General features: G+C 38.8%; 1 protein-coding gene across 5 annotated transcripts in view; it reads right to left on the minus strand.

Moving 5' to 3' along the window:
• Nucleotides 1–27474, minus strand: part of LMBR1 (limb development membrane protein 1) — a 175560-nt gene that overhangs the window by 38207 nt on the left and 109879 nt on the right. For 3 of the 5 annotated variants that reach the window (XM_029233646.1, XM_029233648.1, XM_029233651.1), the window contains one exon: nt 1977–2366. The exons of 1 other annotated variant lie outside the window; for it this stretch is intronic. In XM_029233646.1, coding sequence (XP_029089479.1) covers nt 2092–2366 — 275 coding nt within the window. In that variant the 3' untranslated portion in view covers nt 1977–2091. Of the gene's footprint in view, nt 1–1976; nt 2367–27474 lie in introns of those variants that run through there. One more of the 5 variants, XM_029233647.1, reaches the window with a different exon arrangement.

A 27474-nucleotide genomic window follows, 5' to 3' on the forward strand; every position in this document is an offset into this window, starting at 1 on the left:
CAAATTTTTAAATTTCTATCATTGCATATCTTAATGAAAGAAAAGGTAAAATTGAGCCTGTCTATGATGCATGACTGGGAAAGGAAAAATAAATCAATCCAACACACACAAAAAAACAGTTCTTGTTTTTTTGTTCAGGAATGGCCAAGCCACTGAGTGACAGAAGGCATCTACAACTGCTGGACGTGAGAAAGCATGTTAACACAGGCCGGCTGCAGAAGGACGTGGGCAAAGAGAGCAGCGACCGAGTGACCAACGCCCTCCCTGGAACAGAACCCCTTCAGGATCGATTATTTCAATGAGTTACTTCTAAAACCTGGGTGTAGCAAAGGTTATGCATTCAGGAAAACTACAATGTCTCTCTTCTGCAAAAACAATCACCTCCACCACCATCATGGTAGCTACATTCTGAGTGTCTGCCATGTGCCAGGTACTCTATGAGATAGATGTTATGATTCTCAACGCACAGCAGCAGAGAGAAAAATCCCTCCCACCCCACCTGCCACACACACAAAAGAAGAAGAAGAAAAAGAAAAAAGAAAGGATATAGTTATATTTTATGATCAAATTATGATTCCCAGTGAAATCATATTTAAGATCTCAGATCATTCACACATGACATACACTTAATGAGGATCATTTTCTAGGTATAAGGCATTGCCCTCCTTAGAGCATTCCAAAGAGTAACAGAAAATATTAGGGAAAAAAAACTGTATCTATTAGATGTTTTACACAACTCTTGATGATTTCACTGCCTCTTATGGCCAAAGAGCCAACACAACATTTACAACTTTTACCTTAGGTTAAATTACATTTTACTGTTTTAATAAAGACTTCCTTAGCAAGATGGTATCCAGAATACCCAACTCAAATGCTAAATTTACTGCAATTTATTCATAACCATCTCATTTTCATGAATGGTAAGTAGGAATTTATCTGAGATTATGGCTAACTAATATTGCTGATGCTACAACGGCTTAAAAATGAAATTTTAACTCTAAAAATTTGGCTGAGAGGACTGTTTGATTCTGACTTCACCTTTAGATTTTAATCTGACCAGCATTAAGGAATCTAGGCATTAAAATCCATAGATTATCTGGTGCTTCAGCTGAAATGAGATGTAACTTCCCCTTTCAGGCCAATATCTCATCAACCACCCCCTCCCACGATAAATTTGCAGTAAAACAGACATGAACAGATAATCTGAAATCCTTCTTCCTTCCCAAAGGTCATCCTTTCAAGCATCAGGGTTGGAAAGGCTTGGTGGTATGCAAAGCTTTATTGTTGTTCATAAGGTTTAAAGTATCTGAAAACAGAATCTTAACGAATCAATTATTATGTTGCCTTTTGCAATAGCTAAAAGCCACAAAAGAATACGGAGTATAAGCATTCAAATGATGTCAATTCAGGTAAACGGCTAATGTCAGGACTTTCTACAATAAATCAGTACCGTTCCCTTCTTTTATAAAATTACACACCCTAAACCCAAGAGGGCTTATACATCAAGACAGCTTATATTGTCCTGGTATTCCTAAAATACAAAACCTGAAATATGTTTAGTACTAATGTTGAAGCAAGCATGAAAAATACATTCGTAGGTTACATTTGTACCCTTTATAGCTTAGCCAAACCTATGAGTTTTTAATACTGTCACAATGCATATGACTCATAGAATACATAATGAATGTCCTCTCTCTTATTAATGCCAAGAACACTAATATTTTTATTCTGAATTATTATCCGACTAACTGAAGAGAATTATAGTTGTGGGTCAGCCTGATACCTATAAAATCCAATCCTGAAAAAAACCTTTAACTAAAAAATAGTAAGAGGCATCAACGCCCAAATATGTCTTTAGCACATCACCCTCCTCAGCTCATCACGCCTACCCTCGTCATCATAGTCAAAGAGCTAACGTCTACTGAGCTCTTACCATGCGCTAGGGTTAGGCTTAGGCCCTTAAGAGAACTATTTCAGTTAATACAACAGTCCTAAAAGAAGAAGACACTATCACCATTTTACAGATGAGACTTAATGAAGTAATTTTATACAAGAGCATAACCAGTAAGTAGTGGGTCAGGAACGTGACCTCTAAGGATTTACACATTTGGAAAAATGAATAGATGAAGACTTAAAATGAGCTGAAATGTCAAAATTATTAATAAGTAGAAAAAGACAAAAATACCCATAAACCTCAGAATTACCTAGGGCCTTGAAAAGTTCTTCTCGTACAGCAGAGGTGAATTTTCTGACCAGACACAATGTTGTCATAATAGCAAAAAGCAAATTGTAGGATAACACAATATAGAAATTTCCCAGCCAATTAAACCTTCCAAAGTCTCCAAGTAGATCAAATCTAGTGATTCCTGTTAAAAATAAATAAAATAGCCCTTAATAAAATCAGGTACAATAAATTTATATATACATAACAAGATAAAGTACAAACCAGACTGATCAAATTCCATGGACTTTCTCATTTCTGTTGGTGGGATCCTAGGTAAAACGCACGGCTGTTACCTGGTGGGAAAACCCCAGTCAACCCAAAGCGACTCTGCCCACATATCGCAGCCTCTTGGAAGCGATGAGCAATGGCGCTGACATGAGTCACTTGCTCAGAGGTTTCGCCTACATCCACAAGAAACCCACCGTGCCACTCGTGTGGGGCGGGTGGGTGCAGCCTGCTCCCCTGAACTAGGAAACCAGGGTCGTGATGGAAGAGACACCTGACAAACCCTCTCACCTCCCCCACCCTTGTCCCCTCTTCATGCAGGCTCCTGTTCACATGTCACCTCCTCCGAGAGGCCACCTGATTCCCCTTCCCCAGACAGCGGACCTGCCAAGGCCCTCCACCCTGATTATGTTTCTTCACAGCACACACTGCCCGAAATGTTTCTTTTCTTTTGTGGTTTTTTTTTTTTTTTTTGCAGTAAGCGGGCCTCTCACTGTTGTGGCCTCTCCCGTTGCGGAGCACAGGCTCTGGACGCGCAGGCTCAGCGGCCATGGCTCACAGGCCCAGCCGCTCCGCAGCATGTGGGATCTTCCCGGACCGGGGCACCAACCTGCGTCCCCTGCATCGGCAGGCGGACTCTTAACCACTGCGTCACCAGGGAAGCCCTCCTTTGTGGTTTATTTATTGCCTACTTTCGCCACTAGAATGTAAGTTCTATAAGAACAGGGACTGTGTCATTTTCATTCTTATAATTCCAATGCCCAGAGCAATGCCTTGCACATACTTAAAACTTATTACATAACAAATAAACAAATAGAGTGATTCCTTTCCAAGGGAAAAAACACACACACACATTATTCATCTGAGTTGGATGCTACAGGCTTGTGCAGGGAAATGGCCAACGCTGGAAATACAGTGTAATTATGTCGTATAGGTTGGAAATGCAGTGCAGTTGTATCATATATGCATTGAAGTTACTTAAATTCACCTATACATATTTAAAAAACAAGTCTTTTTATTGAAAAAAAATCTGAATAGTCATTCTATTCAGTGAGCTCGTGTCCTAGGCCCAGTACTTATTGGAAAGAATATGTGAATGGTAGGGTTTTTCTGACTACTGGTAAATGAATGAATAAATAAGTAAAACAGCATTCAAGTGGTCAGTCAACTGAGAGATGATGGGATTGTTGACACTCTTTAAGGAAGAAACTGAAGAGCTACTCGGGGCCATATAAAATTTTAACCACAAAGGACTGTATAGACAAAATCATGTACCTTTAATTTTATGGGTGATCTAAGAATTTCAAGAATAACTTTGACTAAACTCAATTTCATCTTATCAGCTGACTTTTAAACTTAACTCACATCCCCACTCAATGCAGTCCCATCACCTATTATACAGACAGACTCCACAAAAGCAGCTTATGGAGACAACAGAAAAACAGCCGGTTTCAAACAGCAGCTCTTTTGTAACCACATCTATCCAGGGCCAATGTAGTTGAATTTGAGAGACAATAATCTATCATAATATTTTAAAGAAGTATAAGGTTAGTGAAAACACACAATAAAATATCTTTTAAAAGAAGGTAAAGGGGACCCAGACCCTAGTAGAGTATGCAGCACAGGTCACACCATGAGATCACGGCAACCATTCTGGCGGCAGTTCATCAGACTAAAGACTTAATAAGACTTCAATCTATTAAAAAGAATATGGGACTTCCCTGGTGGCACAGTGGTTAAGAATATGCCTGCCAGTGCTGGGGACATGGGTTCAAGCCCTGGTCCGGGAAGATCCCACATGCTGCGGAGCAACTAAGTCTGTGCGCCACAACTACTGAGCCTGCACTCTAGAACCCGCGAGCCACAACCACTAAAGCCCGCGCGCCTAGAGTCTGTGCTCCGCAACGAGAAGCCACTGCAGTGAGAAGCCCGCGCTCCGCAACAGAGTAGCCCCCGCTCGCCACAACTAGAGAAAGCCCACGCGCAGCAACGAAGACCCAACGCAGCCAAAATTAATTAATTGAAAAGAAAAAAGAATATGTATCTAATCATATATATTATTTTTCAAACGAAGTACCACTTAATTTTTTTTTTACATCTTTACTGGAGTACACAACTGCTTTACAATGGTGTGTTAGTTTCTGCTTTATTACAAAGTGAATCAGTTAGTACCACTTAATTTAAACTAGGCAGTTATATGTAAACAAGGTCCAGTCCTCCCAAAAAGAACTTCAGTGGTTTCATGGCCCAGGGATCCCAGATAAGCATATTTGATTTTATGCATTTTTTAGAAAACATTTATTTATTTATCTATTTTTGGCTGCATTGGGTCTTCGTTGCTGAGCACGGGCTTTCTCTAGTTTCAGCGAGCAGGGGCTACTCTTTGTTGAGGTGCCCACAGGCTTCTCATTGCACTGGCTTCTCTTGTCGTGGAGCATGGGCTCTAGGCGCACAGGCTTCAGTAGTTGTGGATCGCGGGCTCTAGAGCGCAGGCCCAGTAGTTGTGGTACGTGGGATTAGTTGCACCGCGGCATGCAGGATCTTCCCGGTCCAGGGCTCCAACCCGTGTCCCCTGCATTGGCAGGTGGATTCTTAACCACTGCACCACCAGGGAAACCCAGCATATTTGATCTTCAGGGCCAAAGACTCCCGAGAATCTGGTGAGAGCCACGGAATTTTTCACAAGAAAAACACACATACATGAGGGGGCATGCGTGCGCGTGTGTGCACACACACACACAATTGTGCATATCATGAAGCTCATATTTATGGAGGAACTGACAAATAACAGAATAAAAACCCTCACCCAGATGCGCTATAAGAGTCTTATCTGGTCTCAAAAATTTTTGATCATATACCACCAAAAGCAAAAATAAAATTAGAGTACATATACCCATTATATGTGTATTTTAATTATTTATAAACTATTGATATATATGTACTACTCACTGACATATACATTATTTTACACACAAAAGCTTTAAAAATTATAACAATAAAAATAAATACAAGTTCTAATAGTTTCTTCACACAGCCCAATGACTTACTTTGTGAATGGACGGGAAACAAACTCCACTTTGGAAACCACTGTCGTATGCTAAATAGTAATTTGGCACCGCCCAGAACTTGGCCTGTGCCGTGCTGGGACAGCACCACTGCATGAGAGTGAGGTCGGGGGCAGAAAGCATTCGCAGAGTGAGAATGGAAGGTATGTTATGAACAACAGAAAAATACTTTCACTAGAACTTCTTAGTGGACTCAACTTGGTATCTCGAGAATCAGGGTCAAGACCCAGTGACAAACACCAGGCGAAGCGCAATCTCTCTCATTAGATGTTCTGGTCCCCAGATACCTCAGGTTGGCCTCACAGACAGAAATCCAGGAGTCTGTTGCTAGAGTACGCGTGAGGCAGCAGACAAAATACTAGAGATTATAGGGACGAGCTCTAAAGACCTTGCTGTTTCAAATTTAATGTTTTAAAAATCTAACTAATATCGACTGACTAAAAGATTACTCTGGTACCACACAGTTCTTCACTTCTGAAAATCTTCTATTAGACAAGAAGCCTTAAATAATCACTTTTCTAAAGTGTCTGAGAGGACTGTGTCACAGCAATAATTAAACTGTACAATGTACTGTTTATTTTAATTCTTTTCTTCCAGTTTTATTGAGATATAATTTACATACCTCACTATGTAAGTTTAATGTGTGCAGCATAATGATTGGACTCACATACAAAGGAAATGTTTATTACAATAAGTTTAGTGAACATTCATCACCTCAAACAGATAAAAACTTAGAAAGTTAAAAAGAACTTTTCCCACGTGAACTCAGGATTTACCCCTTAACAACCTGCCTCTACAGCACACAGCAGTGTTAACTCTAGGTATCATGTTGCATATCACACCCCTAGTACTCATTTATCTTGTAACTGGAAGTCTGTACCTTTTGACGGCCTTCATCCAGTTCCCCTTCCACCCACCTCCCGTCCCTGCTAACCACAAATCTGATCTTTTTTCCTATGAGTTTGTTTTTGAAGTATGGTCGACCTAAAACACTATGCAAGTTCCTGTTACACGACATAGTGATTCAATACTTCTATACATTTCAAAATGATCACGATGTCTAGTTACATAGTTATTGACTATATTCCCCACACTGTACATTTCAGACCGTGAATTTTGCAACTCTAATCTCCTCACCTATTTCTTTCCTCCCCTTACCGCCCTCCCTCTGGAAACCACCTGCTCTCTGTATCTGTAACTCTGTTTCCGTTTTGCTATGTTTGTTCATTTGTTTTGTTTCTTAGATTTCATATTATCAGTGGAATCATACAGTATTTGTCTTTCTCTGTCTGACTTATTTCACCAAGCGTAATACCCTCTAGGTCTACCCATGTTGTCATAAATGGTTATATTTCAATCTTTTTTATGTTTGAGTAATATTCCAGTGTGTGTGTGTGTGTGTGTGTGTGTGCGTGCGGTGTGGTGTGTGGATATACACACACACCACACCTTTACCCATTCATCTATTGATGGGCACTTTGGTTGCTTCCATACCTTAGCTATTATAAATAATGCTGCAATGAACATAGGGGTGCATACATATTTCCTAATTAGTGTTTTCATTTTCTTCAGATAAATACCCAGGAGTGGGATTGCAGGATCCAATGGTAACTCTATCTTTAGTTTTTTAAGGAACCTCCCTACTGTTCTCCATAGTGGCTGCACCAATTTACATTCCCATCAACAGTGCAGGAGGGTTCCTTTTTCTCCATACCCTCTCCAGCATTTATTATTTGTAGACTTTTTTTTTTTTTTTTTGCAGTACGCAGGCCTCACAACGCGGGCCTCTCAGTGTTGTGGCCTCTCCCGCTGCGGAGCACAGGCTCTGGACGCACAGGCTCAGCAGCCATGGCTCACTGGCCCAGCCGCTCCGTGGCATGTGGGATCTTCCCGGACCGGGACACAAACCCGTGTCCCCTGCATCGGCAGGCAGACCCTCAACCACTGCGCCACCTGGGAAGCCCCTATTTGTAGACTTTTTGATGATGGCCATTCTGACCAGTGTTGTAGTTTTGAGTTGCATTTCTCTAATAATTAGCAATGTTGAGCATCTTTTCATGTATCTTTTGGCCACTTGTATTTCCTATTTGGAGAAATGTCTATTTAGATCTTCTGCCCATTTTTTGATTGGGTTGTTTGTTTTTCTGATATTGAGCCTTTGTATATTTTGGATATTAACTCCTTATCGGATATATCATTTGCAAATATCTTCTCCCATTCAGTAGGCAGCCTTTTCATTTTGTTGACAGTTTCTTTCATTGTGCAAAAGATTTTTAGTTTGAGGTAGTCCCAGTTGTTTATTTTGCTTTTGTTTCCCTTGCCTGAGGAGACAGATCCCAAAAACATATTGCTAAGGCTGATGTCAAAGAGCATACTGCCTATGTTTTCTTCTAGAACTTTTATGATTTCAGGTCTTACACTTCAATAATCTGTTTTGAATTTATTTTTGCGCATGATGTGAGAGAGTGGTCCAGTTTGATTCTTTTGCATATAGCTTTCCAGTTTTTACAACACCATTTATTGAAGAGGCTGTCTTTTCCCCCACTGTACATTCTTGCCTCCTTTGTCATAGATTAATTGACATAGCTGCATGGGTTAACTTCTGGGCTCTCTATTCTGTTCCATTGATCTATGTGTCTGTTTTTGTGCCAGTACCATGCTGTTTTGATGACTGTAGCTTTGTAGTATAGTTTAAAATCAGAAAGCATTGATACCTCCAGCTTCCTTCTTCCTTCTCAAAATTGTTTTGGCAATTCAGTATCTTTTGTAGTTCCATACAAATTTTAGAATTATTTGTTCTAGTTCTGTGAAAAATGTCATTGGTATTTTGATTGTACTGAATCTGTAGATTGCTTTGGGTAATATGGTCATTTTAACAATGTTAATTCTTCCAATACATGAACACAGTATTTCTCTTCATCTGTTGTGTTGCTTTCAATTTCTTTCATCAGTGTTTTCTGAGTACAGGTCTATGCCCCCTTATTTAGATATATTCCTAGCTATTTTACTCTTTTTTGGTGCAATGGTAAATGAGATTATTTTCTTAATTTCTTTTTCTGATAGTTTGTTGTTAGTGTATAGAAATGCAACAGATTTCTGTATATTAATTTTGCATCCTGCAACTTTATGGAATTCATTGATGGGGTCTAATAGTTTTTTGGTGGTGTCTGTAGGATTCTCTAAGTATAGTATCATGTCATCAGCAAACAGTGACAGTTTTACTTCTTCCTTTCTAATCTGGATTCCTTTTATTTCTTTTTCTTGTCTGACTGCTGTGGCTAGGACTTCAAATACTATGTTGAATAAAAGTGGCAGGACTGGGCATCATTGTCTTGTTCCTGATCTTACAGAAAATGCTTTCAGCTTTTCACCACTGAGTATGATGTTAGCTGTGGGCTTATCATATATGGCCTTTATTATGTTGAGGTATGTTCCCTCTACCCAGTTTGTGCAGAGTTTTTATCATAAATGGATACTGAATTTTGTCAAAAGCTTTTTCTACACCTATTGAGATGATCCTATGATTTTTATACTTCAAGTGTCTTAATGAGATGTATCACACTGATCCATTTGCAGATATTGAACCATCCTTGCATCCCTGGAATAAATATCACTTTATTTATTTATTTATTTATTTATTTATTGGTGTACGATCCTTTTAATGTACTGTTGAATTTGGTTTGCTAAGATTTTGTTGAGGATTTTTGTACATGTTCCTCAGTGCTATTGGTCTGTAATTTTTATGTGTGATAGCTTTGTCTGGTTTTGATATCAGGGTGATAGCATGCCTTCCTTTGCAACTGTTTGGAATAGTTTGCAACGGACAGGTGTTAACTTTTCTCTAAATGTGTGGTAGAATTCATTTGTGAAGCCACCTGCTCCTGGACTTTTGTTTGCTGGGAGTTTTTATTACTGATTCTATTTCATTACTGGCTATTGGTCTGTTCATATTTTCTATTTCTTCCTGGTTCAGTCTTGGGAGACCGTACATTTCTAGGAATTTGTCCATTTCTTCTAGGTTGTCCATTTTATTGGCATATAGTTGTTCTTAGTAATCTCTTATGATCCTTTGTATTTCTGTGGTATAGGTAGTAATGTCTTCTTTTTAATTTCTGATATTAATTTGGGACCGCTCTTTTTTTCTTTATCAGTCTGGGTAAAGGCTTATCAATTTTGTTTATCTTTTCAAAGAACCAGCTCTTAATTTCATTGATCTTTTCTATTTTTTTTTTTTTTAGTTTCTATTTCATTTATTTCTGCTGTGATCTTTTACAATTTCTTTCCTTCTACTAACTTTGAGTTTTGTTTGTTCTTCGTTTTTCTAGTTCTTTTAGGTATACAGTAAGATTCTTTATTGGAAATTTTTCTTGTATCCTGAGGTAGGCTTTTATAACTATAACTGTCCCTCTTAGAATTGCTTTTGCTGAATCCCATAGATTTTGGATCGTTGTGCTTTCATTTTCATTTGTCTACAGGTATTTTTAAATTTCTTCTTTGATTTCTTCAGTGACCCATTGGTTGTTTAGTAATGTATTGTTTAGCCCCCACATGTTTGTGTTTGGGGAAGTTTCTTTTATTGTAGTTGATTTCTAGTCTTATAGTATTGCAGTTAGAAAAGATGCTTCACATGATTTCAATTTTCATAAATTTACCAAGACTTGTTTTGAGGCCTAGCACGTGATCTAGCATGTGCAGAATGTTCCTTGGGCACTTGAAAAGAATGTGTATTCTGCTGCTTTTGGATAGAACAGTCTATATATATTATCTATTAAGTCCATTTGGTCTAATGTACTTTTTAATTAAAAATACCAACACAAGAAAAAGTAACAATACTTAAAATTTTAACTTAATAAGACATACAAATGTAAAATACTTCAAAATCTCTATTTCTAGGGAAATATATAAAAGGATACTAAGGCAGCCAATTTTAAAATACTACTAACTATAAGAAAATTTCAATTACCAAATGCTGTCATTTCACTCTCCTAGTCAAATACTGAAATGCTTATTCCCATTCAGAAGTTCATTTCTTTAAAAGAAAAGTAAAATATATACCAGATAAGAAGCTCAGTTAGTTAAACAGCAGCTAAGCATAAGGCCACATTATCTGAATTATCTGTCAATAAAATACTCTTCATAACAAACCTAGTGCAGCTCCCTGCACTAGGATTCAACTGAAAATGTTTTATGCATAATTCCTTAAATAAAGATCTTTTTTAATGCATACCTATAAAAGAACTAAGGTACAAAACAAAACCTCATTTCAAGAAAGAGCTGGTTACTCCACCTGCAATATGAGTCAAGAGAATTTACGTTTGTTAGTCCACCTGAGTCAACTTAGACTTTTAGCAAGCAGATTCATGTTCCTTAGCTAGCAAGAAGTTGAGAGAGAATTTATAAAGCTTGACACACTAAAAGGATCATTAAAGTAACTTTCTCAATAAATCATGTGTGCTGGCGTATCACACAGATGGCTGACATGAATATCCATGGTTTTAACGAAAGACTGCCAAAAAGAGCACATACTTTTATTACAAAAAACAAATTTATAAATTAAGTGTTCTTTGACAAAACATTGGGATTAACACATTTCCCCCCCTCTGGATTCCCATAATAGTTAGTATAAATTATTATCTTGACTAGATTTTTAAATTCCCTTCTCTAAACAAGGCTTTTGAAATAAATTTACCTACACAGTGTCAAAAAATAAATGTGACTTAAAGAGTATGAAATAATAAAATTTACAATCAATTTTGAACATCATTAATTTCAGGACTAATGTAAATAGGCTCACTGTCAATTATTTTATTTATTCACAAAGAAAGTAATTCTAAAACTAATGAGAGGTTCCACTTTTGGGGGGGTAGTAGAAGATGATGTTAAAGGAAAGAGTTTAAATCTGACCAGTCTTACTCTGCAAATAGATTTTCATTATATTACATGAATTAGAAATATGTTTATTGACTTCAGATTCCAGCCAAAACTAAGTGAAGGAGACCAGATTTTCCCTCACACCTGAATCAATAAAAAAACTGGACCAAATATACAAAACCGTGGTATTCAAGACCTTGAACATCTAGCAGTGAAGGTCAATGATGCTGAGATGAGAAACAAGCAAGGTGGGCCCTTTGTTTGTCATAGCTCCTGCCTAAAGAGGGCTTTCTGACTCAGAGTGGAAAGAAACAGGGACAGAGTCTAACCACCTCATTGAGTTAAAGAGGTGCAGGTGGAGCTTGGGACAGCATGGTGGCTAGAGAGCTGCACAGGGTGGGAACCTGAGAGGTGTGCACAGGACGTCTTGAGTATTCAGTCGGGAAACTGACCAATACGTTGCTTGTGGGAAAACAACCGACCCAGAAATGACACAGATGACAGAATGAGTATGAAGGACATTAAAACAATTATAACTATATTCCTTATATTTCAGAAGCTAGAGGAAAGCATGAACTTGTTAAGAAGAGACATAAAAGATATAAAACAGACCCAAATTTACCTTCTACAGAGAAAAATTACAATGTAAGGTATGAAAAATACATTAGATGGGATTAAAGAGAGATTAGACACTGCAAAAGAAGAGATTAGTAAACCTGAAGACATTTTCAACAGAAACTACTCAAAATGAAATACGGAAAGCAAAACAACAAAAAAATGAACGGAGCATCAGTGACTAAAAAAGAAAATGATTATGTCAATAGATGCAGAAAAGGCATTTAACAAAATACAACATCCATTCCTAATAAAAACTCCAGCTAAGCAGGAAAAGAAGGGAACTTCTTCAACCTGGTAAAAGGCATCTACCAAAACAAAGAAAAAAACAAAAACTATAGCTAATACCAGTTAACGGTAAAAGTCAGAATGCTTTCCCACTATGGTGAGGAACGAGTCAAGAACATGTGCCCCCACCACACTTCTATTCAGCATTGTACTGGAGGCCCTAGATAATGCAATAGGGAAGAAAAATAAATAAAAGCATCCATGTTGGAAAGGAAGAAGTAAAACTGCCTTTATTCACAGACATCATAATCGTCAAAGTAGAAAATTCAATGAAACCTATAAAATAGATTTAAAAGAATTACTAGAACTAATAAGTGAACTTATTAGCAAAGTTGCAAAATAAAAGATCAACACACAAAAATCAACTGTATGTCTACATACTAGCAATGAACTATTGGAAACTGAATTTTTTTTAAAAATACCATTCACAATATTATCAAATGCGCAAGCCCTGAACATAAAACTACGAACACTGCTGAGACAAACGAAAGAACTAAATAAGTACAGACTGTTCAAGGACTAAAAGACTCAATACTGTAAAGACACCAATCATCTTCAATTTGTTCTACAGATTAAACACAATCCAAATCCAAATCCTAGCGGACATGTGTGTGAAAAATGACAAGCTATTTTTAAAAGTCATATAGGAATGCAAAGGACTCAGAATAACTAAAACCACTCTGAAAAAAAGAACAAAGCTGAAGGACTTACACTACCTGATTTCAAGTCTCATGATCAACCCACAGAAATCCAGATGGTGTAGTATTGATGTAAAGACAGAGACATCGATGGAACAAAATAGAGTTCAGAAATAGATCTGCACCACACATACATGGACAACAGATTTCCAACAAAGTTTCAAAGGCAATTCGGTGGAAAAGAATAGATTGTTCAAGCAGTGGTGCTGGAATAATTGGTTACCAAATGCCAAAAAATAAACTTTCATTCATACCTCATACTATATATAGAAATTAACTCAAAATAGGTCATGGACCTAAGTATAAAATTTCTAGAAGAAAACATAGGAGATAATCTTTGTCATCTTGGGTTAGAGAAGATTTACTAGGTATGACACCAAAAGCACAATCCATAAAAGAAAATTTGGTAAATTTGTTTTCATCAAATTAAGAATGTCTGTACTTTGAAAGATATTGGTAAAAGAATAAAAAGACAAGCCACTGAATGGGGAAGATATTTGCAAGTCAGGTATTGTGAGAAAGCACTTTTAAAAAATGAGCCAAAGATCTGAATAAATATTTCATCAAAAAAAAAATACAGATGGCAAATGAGCACGTTAGTCATCTGGGAAATTCAAGTTAAATCCACAAAAAGATACCACTACACACCTATTAGAAGAGCTAACGTTAAACTGACCGACTATACCAAGTATTGGTGAAGATGTAGAAGAACCAGAGTTTTCAGACACTTGTGATGGAGATATAAAATGGTATAAGCACTTTGGAACAGTTCGGCCATTTCTTTATAAATGAAGTATACACACAGGCATTCCATTTCTAGTTACTACCCAAGAGAAATGAAAGCCTAAGTCCATACAGAGACTTGGATGTGAATGTCCATGGCACCTTTATTTACAATAGCCAAAAGCTGTAAACAACTCAAATGCCCTTCAGTGGGTGAATGGAAAAACAAATTGTGGTATACACGTACAATATAATACTACTCAACAATAAAGAGAGTGAACTACTGACACATGAAACAACACGGATGAATCTTAAAATAAATACACTGAGTAAAAGAAACCAAAAAATAGTACATAGTGTATGATTTCATTTATAAAAATTCTAGGAAATGTGAACTAATTTATAGTTATAAAAAGGTCAGTGGTTGCCTGGGGATATTGCTGGGGCGGGGGTGTGGGGGAGAGGGACCGAGACGGGTGTGAGGGAGGAAATATACAGGGCCAAAAGGAAACATTTGAGGGTGACAGACTTATCCACTATCTTGACTGCAGTAACAGGTTCACAGTTCCACAAGTTATGTCAAAACTTATCAAATTATACACTTTAAATATGTACAGTTTATGATATGTCACTTATACCTCAATAAAGCTGTTAAAATGCATTTATCAGGCTTCAGACTATATACCCCATATCATGCATGAATATATTAGTGTATGGCTGTGTCAAGTAGATTTAATTAGAAATTCTATATTTCTGTATTTGCTGTTGTGGTATGAGTTAAATTTTAAAGTATTTTTGAGTTTCTATTCATATTCTTGACCCTACACAGGTACTGTTAAGAGTTACAAGTAAGTATGTATAACATTTATTCCCTTCATGGAATTGAGAGTCTTCCTAAGAAGATTTTCGTGACATGAAACACTTTCGGCACAACTAAAAGTCTTTGTACAGTTAAGTGAAGTGAAAAACTGAAAAGCACACGAGTTCCTCCATTGCACACATGTCCTAAGTGCTATGTGCAAACACTGGATACACTTGACCATTACTTCCCTTTTAAGGAGCTCACAGTTTTATGGAGCGAAGAGAAATGTGAGCAGTTAGAACACAATGCGACAAGTGACATGGCAGATATGTGGAGGACTGAGAAAAGTATTTTGGGAGTACACAGGAGGGAGCTTAAACGGGGAGAAATTCAAGGAAAACTTTACCTGTGAAGTTAATGGGGAGCTGACTCTTAGATGGCATGTTAGGTTATGCCAGAGAATAGGTGATGACAAAATTATTCATGGCAGACGAACATATTCAGACATAGTGGGTACACAGCAGTATTTGCTTCCCATCCCAACACAAATGAAGAGCACCTCTTTTATTCATGATGGTTCAGAATGTAAGGCTCGGAGTGGCAAGAGATGAAGTTGGACATACAGGCGGAGTTAGGCATAAATGTTCTTCTGTGCCACCTTATGGAAACAGGTAATTATTCTAATGGCAAAAGACTTTAAAGCACTGGGAGCAGGGTAATGACAGGATCACATTTTCACTGTAAGAGAAAGAGGTGCTGAACTAACCCTTAGATTATGACTAAACTTTGGGTGGAGAGGAGGGTGGAGGAGACACTCCCACCTGGGATGCTATCAGCACAATAAAGGCCCCTGTTGTCTGATCCCTCTTCCTTTATCAAGTGCGTAACACTAGGGAGACAAATAAGTCAAAGACTGACTCATAGTCCTAACAATATTTAGGCCTCAGGACCAAAACTACAGCTACATAAGGAACAACCATCTCTGAGAACAATCTGAAGACTACCAGAACAGATTTTTCAACAACTAAGGATATAAAGAAAAGGCCACTTCGAGATGGATGCGCAGAGACTTGGTCTAGTCAGAACCCACATCCCCCAGTGTAGCAACCCACAGCAGGAGGGATATCATGACGGCACAGGTGGCCCCTGAGGAGCAAGGGGTCCAGGCGCCATGTCAGGCTCCCCCGCCCAGGGGACCTACACCAGGAAGATGAGCCCTCACAACGTCTGGCTTTGCAAACCAGCAGAGGCTAACCTCCAGGAGAGCCAGAGGGCTGCTGTAAGCCAAGACTCCACTCAGGAAGGGCACATGCACCAATGCATTCGCTCTGAGTTCCAGCAGAGGCAGCTTGAAAAGCAACTGGGTCATACAAGGAGACTCATGACTAATCTTAGGGGCTGTGGAGGAGCAGGGATCTGGTGGAACTTTCTCCAGGGACAGAAGTGCTGCCATCTTTCTTTTACTCTCCTTCCACCTGGATGGCCTGGTACTGGTAGGCACCATTTCTATCACTGTCCATGAACCTAGCTAACACCGTGCAGCCCATCCTGGAATTCCCCTGAGGACCAGCCCTGCCCAACCCGCCCACCCCCTCCAAAGCGGCTCCTGCCCCACCCCACCTGGCAGGCGGCCTCAGCCAGCACTGGCGCCCCTCCAAAGCAGCTCCTGCTCCAAGGGGCACCAGTGTGCCTGTAGCAGTTGCAGTCAGCTGGCCTGGGGGCCAACCCCGCCCACCAGTGCCCCCTCAGCAATCATGGCCCAGCCACAGCAGGGAGGTGCATGCACCCCACACAAGGGGATGTCCCTGAAGCACCTGGCTCTGGTGACTGGGGGTGGGATTCACCACTTGGCCCCACAAGACACCTACATACAGCCATTCCTTCAAGACCAGGAGATGCAGCTGATATGCCTAATACACAGAAACAGACACAAAGAGGCAAAACGAGGAGACAATACCTTCCGGATGAAAGAACAAGACAAAACTCCAGAAAATGAACTAAATGAAACGGAGATATGCAATTTATCAGATAAAGAGTTCAAATGAATAGACACAAAGATGCTCACCAAACTTGGGAGAAGAAAGGATGAACTCAGTGAGAATTTAAAAAAAGAAATAGAAAAAAAAAAAAAATATATATATATATATATTTCTTAAATCAGAATTGAAGAATATAATAACTGAAATGAAAAATACACTAGAGGGAATCAACAGGAGATGAGAGGATACAGAAGAACGGATCAGCAAACTGGAATACTAGGTAGCAGAAATCAATCAGAAGAGCCAAAAGAAAAAAGGACTTAAAAAAAAATGAGGGTAGTTTAAGGGACCCGTGAGACAACATCAAGCATGCCAACATTTGCATTACAGGGGTCCCAGAAAAAGGAGAGAGAGAAAGGGACAGGAAATCTATTTGAAGAAATCAGCCTGACAGCTTCCCTAACCAGGCAAAGGAAACAGACATCCAGGTCCAGAGATCCCAAACAAGATGAACACAAAGAGACTCACACCAAGTCACATTATTATTAAAATGTCAAAAGTTTAAGATAAAGAGAGAATCTTAAAAGCAGCAAGAGAAAAAACAACTAGTTACATACAAGGGAACCCCTACAGTTCAGCTGATTTTTCAGCAGGAACTTTACAGGCTAGAAGAGACTGGTATGATATACTGAAAGTACTGAAAGGAAAAAACTTACAACCAAGAACACTCCACCCCAGGGGTCCCCAACCCCCAGGCCGTGGACTAGTACTGGTCCTCAGCCTGTGAGGAACTCGTCCGCACAGCAGGAGGTGAGTGCCAGGTGAGCAAGCGAAGCTTCATCTGCCGCTCCCCATCGCTCGCATTACCACCTGAACCATCCCACCCCCCTCCCCCATCCATGGAAAAATTGTCTTCCACAAAACCAGTCCCTGGTGCCGAAAAGGTTGGGGACCGCTGCTGTAACCAATAAGACTATCATTCAGAATTGAAGGAGAAATAATTCCCCAAGCAAGCAAAAGCTAAAAAAGTTAGTTCATTACCACTAAACTGGCTTAACAAGGGACTTCATTAAAGGGAAAAGAAAAGGCCACAACTAGAAACAAGAAAATTATGAAAGAAAAAAAATCTCACTGGTAAAGGCAAACATATAGTAAAGGTAGTGTCTCAACGACCTATAAAGCTAGTATGAAGGTTAAAAGACAAAACGGGTAAATATCATCTGTATCTAAAATAAACAGTTAAGTGATATACAAAATAAAAAGATGTAAAATATGACATCAAAAACATAAAGTGTGGGGCTTCCCTGGTGGCGCAGTGGTTGACAGTCCACCTGCCGATGCAGGGGACACGGGTTCGTGCCCCGATCCGGGAAGATCCCACGTGCCGCGGAGCGGCTGGGCCCGTGAGCCATGGCCGCTGAGCCTGCGCGTCCGGAGCCTGTGCTCCGCAACGGGAGAGGCCACAACAGTGAGAGGCCTGCGTACCGCAAAAAAAAAAAAAAACATGAAGTGTGATGGGGAGGGAGGGTGGGATGTAGTGCTTTTACAATGCACTCAAACTTACACAACCGTCAACTTAAAATGGACTGCTATATACATAGCAGGTTGTTATATAGGAACATCATAGTATCCACAAACATAAAACCTATGAAAGATACACAAAAACTAAAGAGAAGGGAATACAAACATAACACTAAATAAAGTCATGAAATCACAAAGGAAGAGAACAAAAAAAGAAGAATTATCAAAAAACCCAGAAAACAATTAACAAAATGGTAATAAATAAATACCTATCAATAATTATTTTAAATGTAAATGAACTAAATGCTCTAATCAAAAGACATACGGTGGCTGAATGAAAAAACACAAGACCCAAATATATGCTGCTTACTAGAAGCTTACTTCAGATCTAAAGGCACACACAGGCTGAAGGTAAAGAGATGGAAAAAGACATTCCATGCAAACGGAAATGAAAGGGAAGCTAGAGTAGCAAAACACAAATTCAAAAAGACACATGCACCCCAATGTTCACTGCAGCATTGTTTACAATAGCCAAGATATGGAAGCAACCTAAGTGTCCATCTATGGATGAATGGATAAAGAACATGTGATATATATATGTATATGTATGTGTATATACATATATATATATACACATACATACAATGGAATATTAGTCAGCCATAAAAAATACCCTGAAATCTTGCCATTTGCAACACATGGATGGATCTAGAGGGTATCATGCTAAGTGAAATAAGTCAGACACAGAAACACAAATACCATATGATCTCACTTATATGTGGAATCTAAAAAACAAAACAAAACAATATGAAAATAGGCTCACAGATACAGAGAACAAACAGTGGTTGCTAAGGGGAGGGCAGTGGCAGGGTGGGTGAAATAGGTAAAGGGGATTAAGATGCACAAACCTCCAGTTATAAAAGAAATAAGCACCAGGGACATAATACGCAGCATAGGGAATATGGTCAATAACACTGTAATAACTTTGTATCATGACAGATGGTCACTAGGCTTATCATGGGGATCAATTCATAATGTATATAAACGTCAAATCACTATGCTGTACACCTGAAGCTAATATAATATTGTATGCCAACTATACTAAAATAATAAACAAATAAATAAATAAAAATTTAGCCCTTGGGATTAGACTACCATGTCAAGGAAACAGGGAAGAGAACAAATATCAATATTTACTATCTACTGTGTAAAGATCTTTCCTTAAAAATATAATTTATTGAGATGAAATTCACACTGCATAAAATTAGCTATTTTAAAGTAAATAATGCAGTGCATTTACTGCATTCACAATGTGTGTAAGCACCATCTCTATCTAACTGCAAACCATTTCCATGAGTTGAAAGTGAAAGCCCCTACCCATTAGCAGTTTCTCCTCACTACCCCTCCCCCCAGTCCCTGGCAACCACTAATCTACTTTCTGTCTCTATGAATCTTCCTCTTCTGGACACTTCATATAAGTGGAGCCATACACTATGTGACCTTTTGGGTCTGGCTTATTTCACTCAGCACAATGTTTTCAAGGTTCATCCATGCTGTAGCGTGTGTCAGTGCTTCATTCCTTTTTCTTTTTTTGTTTAATTCTGGTAAAACGAACATAACATAAACTTTACCACCTTAATCATTTTTAAGTATGCAGCTCAGAAGTGTTAAGTACCTTCACACTGTTGTACAACTAACGTCCCGAACTCTTTTCATCTTGCAAAACTGAAACTCTATTCTCATTAAAGAACAATTCTCCATTTTCCTGTCCCCCAGGCACTGGCACCCACCGCTGCACTTTCTCTTTCTATGAATTAGATGACTCTAGGTGCCTCATATAAGTGGAATCATACAGTATTTGTCTTTTTGTGACTGGCTTATTTCACTTAGGCATCATTCCTTTTCACAGCTGAATGATATGACACTGTATGTATGAACCACAATTCATTTATCCATTCATCTGTCAATGGATGCTTGGGTTGTTTCTATACTTTGCCTATTATCGTAAGGGTCTTTTAAAATAATACAACTAGCATACTTGGTAAAAAAAAAGCTTGGAACATGGAAATAAAGGCAACCAGGATGGAAGCAGGACACCTAGAATATCCTGGTTCATCTATTCTGAGAATACAGTCCACATTCAACATGGTGGCATCCAATGACATCACAGATATTTATTAACTAGGGACTGTGAGGGATAAAAAGATGCATAAAATTTGGTCTTGCCCTTTAAGAAATGTAAAGTCCCTTGAGAAAGTCAATCCACATAGGTACGTATACCACTAGGCTGAAACAAGAATCTGGTACACCTTCACATGCGACAGAGGATGCAACCTGGCCTAAGAGAGTGGAAGGACTTGCACAGGCAGAGAAAGGTTGAGAGAAGACCATGGGAACAGTGTGAACCAATATGGGCCCGGAAATGGAAAAGTGCGTTTGCAAATATCACATCAATTTTAGTCATGACTATTTACATGCTACAAACTCATTTTGTCCTACCGTGAAGCAATTTAACCTAGTAGTCCAGATGAACTAGCGTATGTGAATGTTAATACAAATTAAAATTAAATGAATGGTAATTATAATCATCATCCAAGAACAAACTTGAAGTGCTAATTTTAAAACAAGTGAAAGTTTAAGACCTCCAGTGGATGGTAACTGCCTACTCTCTTCCTGGAGAAAATCTCCTGAGATGGGGCTTCCAGAGTATCGCTCAATATCACGTCCTCATTTGGAAAATTAAATACTTCCCTGGTTCTTTTGCTTTGGTTTCACTTCTTACCCTACCCTCCTTAAAGAAAAGAACACCTGTTTAGAATCCACTTCATGAACACTCCCTCACAATGAAATATTAAAATAAAATTATATACTCAGCTCTCTGCTTTGATGCTAAACAAGTCTGATTCTTTGCACTTTTTTTTTAATAAGGGAAATGGGAAGGCAGGGGTGAATATGAGAAATATTAACAAGATGAAAATGAGGAGTGCCATTAGGTATTGGTACAGGAAGGTGGAGGCATCTAACAAACTCCCCAGTTTCTGGTTTGGCATACTGAATAGAAAGTGCCTGAGGATGGAAGTACGAGGAAGGGAGAAAAGGAGAGAGGAGGGAGCGAGGGAAGGATGGGGGGAAGGAAGGAGGGACACACGGACACACACACACACGTACACACATGTATGGGTCACACTGTGGAAATGACCAATGTGAGATGGCTGCAGGACAACACGTGGAGTACAGAGGCAGGGTTATCTGCTCCTAGCTCAGGGGTGGGTGGTGGGTTAGAGGTGTGCATCTGGGGACAAGTGTGTGGGTGAAGCGGAGGAGCAGCAGAAGAGACAGCTAAAGAACAGCCAGAGAAGGAGAAGGAGAAAAAAGGGGGGTGGTGCCCAGATATTAAGAAAGGAGACATCTGTGAAGCAGGGTTACAAACAGCAAGTGCTACTGAGCAATTAAGATAAAAACAAAATCTACACGACTGGGCAACTAGGAAGTCACTGGTGACCTGAGCAGGAAGAGATAATTAAGTATTTTGGTTTGAAATTCATTTTCAGCTGACTGAATTCCGATAGAAGAAATGAGTTCAAAACCTTTTCCTCTTTTAACTCCTATTGGATGGCTCACCGAAGTTAGGAGTCAAAGAAGAAACAAGAACGCCCATCAGAAACAAAGTAATACCCAGGTGAGAGTTTTAAATTTCCTACAGAGTGCACCATGTGCGTGCGTACACACATGCGCACGCGCGTGAGTATGTGTGTGTGTACACACAGAAAAAGATTTTAAAAGCGACATATCAAATTGGTTCCTGGAAACTCTAAAGAGAGGATTGGTATTAAAAGTGGTGGTCAGTAGGACCTCAAGATGGCAGAGGAGTAAGACGTGGAGATCACCTTGCTACCCACAAATACATCAAAAATACATCTACATGTGGAACAACTCCTACAGAACACCTACTGAATGCTGGCAGAAGACCTCAGACTTCCCAAAAGGGTCTTGCTTGTCCGGCCGGCTGTCAGGCCTGAACCTCTGAGGTTGGAGAGCCGAGTTCAGGACACTGGACCACCAGAGACCTCCCAGCCCCACGTAATATGAATCGGCGACAGCTCTCCCAAACATCTCTGTCTCAACGCTAAGACCCAGCTCCACTCAACGACTAGCAAACTCGAGTGCTGGACACCACAGGCCAAACAACTAGCAAGACAGGAACACAACCCCACCCATTAGCAGAGAGGCTGCCTAAAATCATAATAAGTTCACAGACACCCCAAAACACAGCACCGGACACGGTACTGCCGACCAGAAAGACAAGATCCAGCCTCATCCACCAGAACACAGGCACCAGTCCCCTCCACCAGTAAGCCTACACAACCCACTGAACCAACCTTCCCTGGACTTCCCTGGTGGCACAGTGATTAAGAATCCACCTGCCAAGGCAGGGGCCATGGGTTCGAGCCCTGGTCTGGGAAGATCCCACATGCAATGAAGCAACTAAGCCCGTGCACAACTACTGAGCCTCTGCTCTAGAGCCCACGAGCCACAACTACTGAGGCTGCGCGCTGCAACTACTGAAGCCCGTGAGCGTAGAGCCCATGCTCTGCAAGAAGAGAAGCCACTGCAGTGAGAAGCCCATGCATGGCAACAAAGAGTAGCTCCCGCTCGCCGCAACCAGAGAAAGCCCGCGTGCAGCAGTGAAGACCGAAGACAGCCAAAAATAAAATAAGTAAATGAATAATTTATTTAAAAAAAAAATCTTCCAACAAACAAAAGCCCAGGACCAGATGGCTTCATAGGGGAATTCTACCAAACATTTAGAAAAGAGCTAATGCCTATCCTTCTCAAACTCTGCCAAAATATAGCAGAGGGAAGAACAATCCCAAACTCATTCTACGAGTCTACCTACCATCACCCTGATACCAAAACCAGACAAAGATGTCACAAAAAAAAGAAAACTACAGGCCAATATCACTGATGAACGCAGATGCAAAAATCCCCAACAAAATACTAGCAAACAGAATCCAACAGCACATTAAAATGATCATACACCATGATCAAGTGGGGTTTATCCCAGGAATGCAAAGATTCTTCCATATACACGAATCAATCAATGTGATACACCATATTAACAAATCGAAGGATAAAAACCATCTGATCATCTCAATAGATGAAGAAAAAGCTTTCGACAAAATTCAACACCCATTTATGATAAAAACCCTCCAGGAAGTAGGCATAGAGGGAACTTACCTCAACATAATAAAGGCCATATGTGACAAACCCACAGCCAACATCGTTCTTAATGATGAAAAACTGAAACCATTTCCTCTAAGATCAGGAACAAGACAAGGATACCCACTCTCACCACTATTATTCAACATAGTTTTGAAAGTTTTAGCCACAGCAATCAGAGAAGTAAAAGAAATAAAAGGAATCCAAATTGGAAAACAAGAAGTTAACACTGTCACTGTTTGCAGATGACATGATACTATACATAGAGAATCCTAAAGATACTACCAGAAAACTACTAGTGCTCATCAATGAATTTGGTAAAGTAGCAGGATAAAAAAGTAATGCAGAGAAATCTCTTGCACTCCTATACACAAATGATGAAAAATCTGAAAGAGAAATTGAGGAAACACTCCCATTTACCACTGCAACAAAAACAATAAAATACCTAGGAATAAACCAACCTAAGGAGGCAAAAGACCTGTATGCAGAAAACTATAAGACACTGAAGAAAGAAATTAAAGATGATACAAACAGATGGAGAGATATACGATGTTCTTGAATTGGAGGAATCAACATTGTGAAAATAACTATACTACCCAAAGCAATCTACAGATTCAATGCAATCCCTATCAAACTACCACTGGCATTTTTCACAGAACTAGAACAAAAAATTTCACAATTTGTATGGAAACACAAAAGACCCTGAATAGCCAAAGCAATCTTGAGAAAGAAAAATGTAGCTGGAGGAATCAGGCTCCCTGACTTCAGACTATACTACAAAGCTACAGTCATCAAGACAGTATGGTACTGGCACAAAAGGAGAAATATAGAACAATGGAACAGGATAGAAAGCCCAGAGATAAACCCATGCACATATGGTCACCTTATCTTTGATAAAGGAGGCAAGAATATACAATGGAGAAAAGACAGTCTCTTCAATAAGTGGTGCTGGGAAAAATGGACAGCAATGTGAATGAATGAAATCAGAACACTCTCTGACACCATACACAAAAATAAACTCAAAATGGATTAAAGACCTAAATGTAAGGCCAGACACTATAAAACTCCTAGAGGAAAACATAAGCAGAACACTCTATGACATAAATCACAGCAAGATCCTTTTTGACCCACCTCCTAGAGTAAGGGAAATAAAAACAAAAATAAACAAATGGGACCTAATGAAACCTCAAAGCTTTTGCACAGCAAAGGAAACCATAAACAAGACAAAAAGACAACCCTCAGAATGGGAGAGAATATTTGCAAATGAAGTGACTGACAAAGGATTAATCTCCAAATATACAAGCAGCTCATGCAGCTCAATATCACAAAAACAAACAACCCAATCCAAAAATGGGCAGACCTAATTAGACATTTCTCCAAAGAAGATATACAGATTGCCAACAAACACATGAAAGGATGCTCAACATCACTAATCATTAGAGAAATGCAAATCAAAACTACAATGAGGTATCACCACACACCAGTCAGAATGGCCATCATCAAAAAATCTATAAACAGTAAAGGCTGGAGAGGGTGTGGAGAAAGGGGAACCCTCTTGCACTGCTGGTGGGAATGTAAATTGATACAGCCACTATGGAGAACAGTATGGAGCTTCCTTAAAAAATTAAAAATAGAACTTCCATACGACCCAGCAATCCCACTACTGGGCATATACCCTGAGAAAACCATAATTCAAAAACAGTCATGTACCACAGTGTTCATTGCAGCGCTATTTACAATAGCCAGGACATGGAAGCAACCTAAGTGTCCTTCGACAGATGAATGGATAAAGAAGATGTGCCACATATATACAATGAAATATTACTCAGCCATAAAAGGAAATGAAACTGAATTATTTGTAGTGAGTCTGTTGTACACAGTGAAGTAAGTCAGAAAGAGAAAAACAAATACCGTATGCTAACACATATATATGGAATCTAAAAAAAAAATGGTTCTCACGAACTTAGGGGCAGGTCAGGAATAAAGATGCAGACGTAGAGAATGGACTTGAGGACACGGGGAGGGGGAAGGGTAAGCTGGGACGAAGTGAGAGAGTGGCATGGACATATATACACTACCAAACGTAGAACAGATAGCTAGTGGGAAGCAGCCGCATAGCACAGGGAGATCAGCTCGGTGTTTTGTGACCACCTGGACGGGTGGGATAGGGAGGGTGGGAGGGAGACGCAAGAGGGAGGGGATATGGGGATACATGTATACGTATAGCTGATTCACTTTGTTATACAGCAGAAACTAACACACCGTTGTAAAGCAATTATACTCCAATAAAGATGTTAAAAAAATAAATAAATAAAAATAAAAGTGGTGGTCACAAGGAATTTGAGCCTCTCTGTTTTTAATATTCCTCATAATTAGAAGTTATTCATGTACATACTTAAAAATTAATTTAAAAATAAAATTTTCTATAAATAAGGAGATAACCTGTTAATCAGTCTCAGAGTTGGCCATGTATAGGTGTACTATTAACTATTCTCAGCCAGGTTGGGGGTCTTGATTCTTAATGTAAAAAAGACCCTTACTGTAGTTTACGTTAGTTTTAATTGTAACATTTTAATTCTTAACATTAAAAAAATTATATCTTAAGGCTCCCTCCAACTAAATAATACTAACTGGAATTAATTTCATATGAAAAATATTTTATAACAAATCAAAATTTAAGGGAGTTGAATGTATGTCAACAGATGGCTAAGTTATTTAGAATATGTGGCCAACACGACATTTCCTCAGGCAAGAAGGACTATGTGCTCTGAAACAAGGACACGACAAGTGGACACTGGGAACGAGGGTGTTGAGGGAGTGAGCATTAGTGACTCTGTGACTTCTTCCAGACATCTGACACAGACTACTTTTTCTTTATAATTAAAAATCCTAACTAGATAAACAAATTTATTGGTCAGGTATAAGAACATTAGTAATCAATCAAAAGTTAATTTTACCACTCATTTATTACTCCCTGCAATGTAACAGAATATAATTAAGTCATATACAATTTTTTTGTGCAGAAATTTTCAGTACAGGGTTTAGAATTATTTTTACGTCAAAGCCATAATTAGGAATATATATTAAGATTTATACTTCAATTTCACATTTGTCATGTCTAAGTATCATTTATTTCTGATTCACACTGGAGAGGGAAAGCTCAGGGTAAAGATTACTAGTGTATTTACAAACCCAAATAAAGACCTCTCCCGCAAAGGATCAGTTTTTAAACATAGTCCCTTCTTCAAGGAACAAAAGAGAATAATCCACTTTAAATCCTGCAAGATGATGGACTATATGGGACCCAGATGAGAAATACATGGAAATACTAAAAATAGATCCAAGCTGACTTGAAAGGTTAAGTGTTTTTTGTTTTAAGTGTATTTAAAAAAATCTGCTTTGGGGCCTTGAATAATTTACAGAAAGAATTTCAGGATGAAAATACAACTAACTATAAAAATAACTTCAAAATGGAAATTAGTAAAAGTATTACGAAGTCTATTGGTTGCATCTGAGAAAATTTTTCCTGTTAAAGGAGATTTCAAATAAAGAATAATGTAAAAACTATCAATCTCTCAGTTGTTTCTTGATTAAGCATAACCAAGAACATGTCAGCAATCTCGCAAAATCTATTCTCACAAAATTCACTGCTGCCTTTAAAATATTTTGTTATAGAAAAGTCTGGGCCTCTATAGATAATTTATTAGGTTTGAGCCTGTTCCATTTTCACTTTGTGAACCATCTCCTCTAATCACCTTGAGAGTCTATTATACCAAAGAGTAAATTGATTGCTAAAAATAAGGACATCATATCCCCCCAAATGTTGGATTTTTCAAAACTGAACACTAAACAGGCAGCAAAGCAACGTTTTGGAAAGCATATCCACTGACATGGCATCAGTTTTAAAAGGTCTTAAAGATTTCAAATAAAAAGTGTAACGCACAGATTCTTTGTGTTTCCAATGGACAACAAAACTATCATCGATATTAATTATATTTGGCTAAAAATACATAGCCAAGATGCTCCTCACAACCTAATTCTTTGTGGCAAGTAATATGCTTGTAAAATCTACTTAGTGGTAATTTTTTAATTAGTATAAAATCTTCCATATTTAAATATAAGAAGCTATTTCAGAGGAATTCTGTAATAAATCTGTCATATCACACCAGGTATTCAAGTCTAAAGCTATAGTTTATACCAATGATGCAGCAATAGCAGTTGGCAAATTAAATTTTTTAAAAAA

Source organism: Monodon monoceros, unplaced genomic scaffold (assembly GCF_005190385.1).
Source record: "Monodon monoceros isolate NGI ecotype Baffin Bay Population unplaced genomic scaffold, NGI_Narwhal_1 Super_Scaffold_2, whole genome shotgun sequence".
Classification (NCBI taxonomy): Eukaryota; Metazoa; Chordata; class Mammalia; order Artiodactyla; family Monodontidae; genus Monodon; species Monodon monoceros.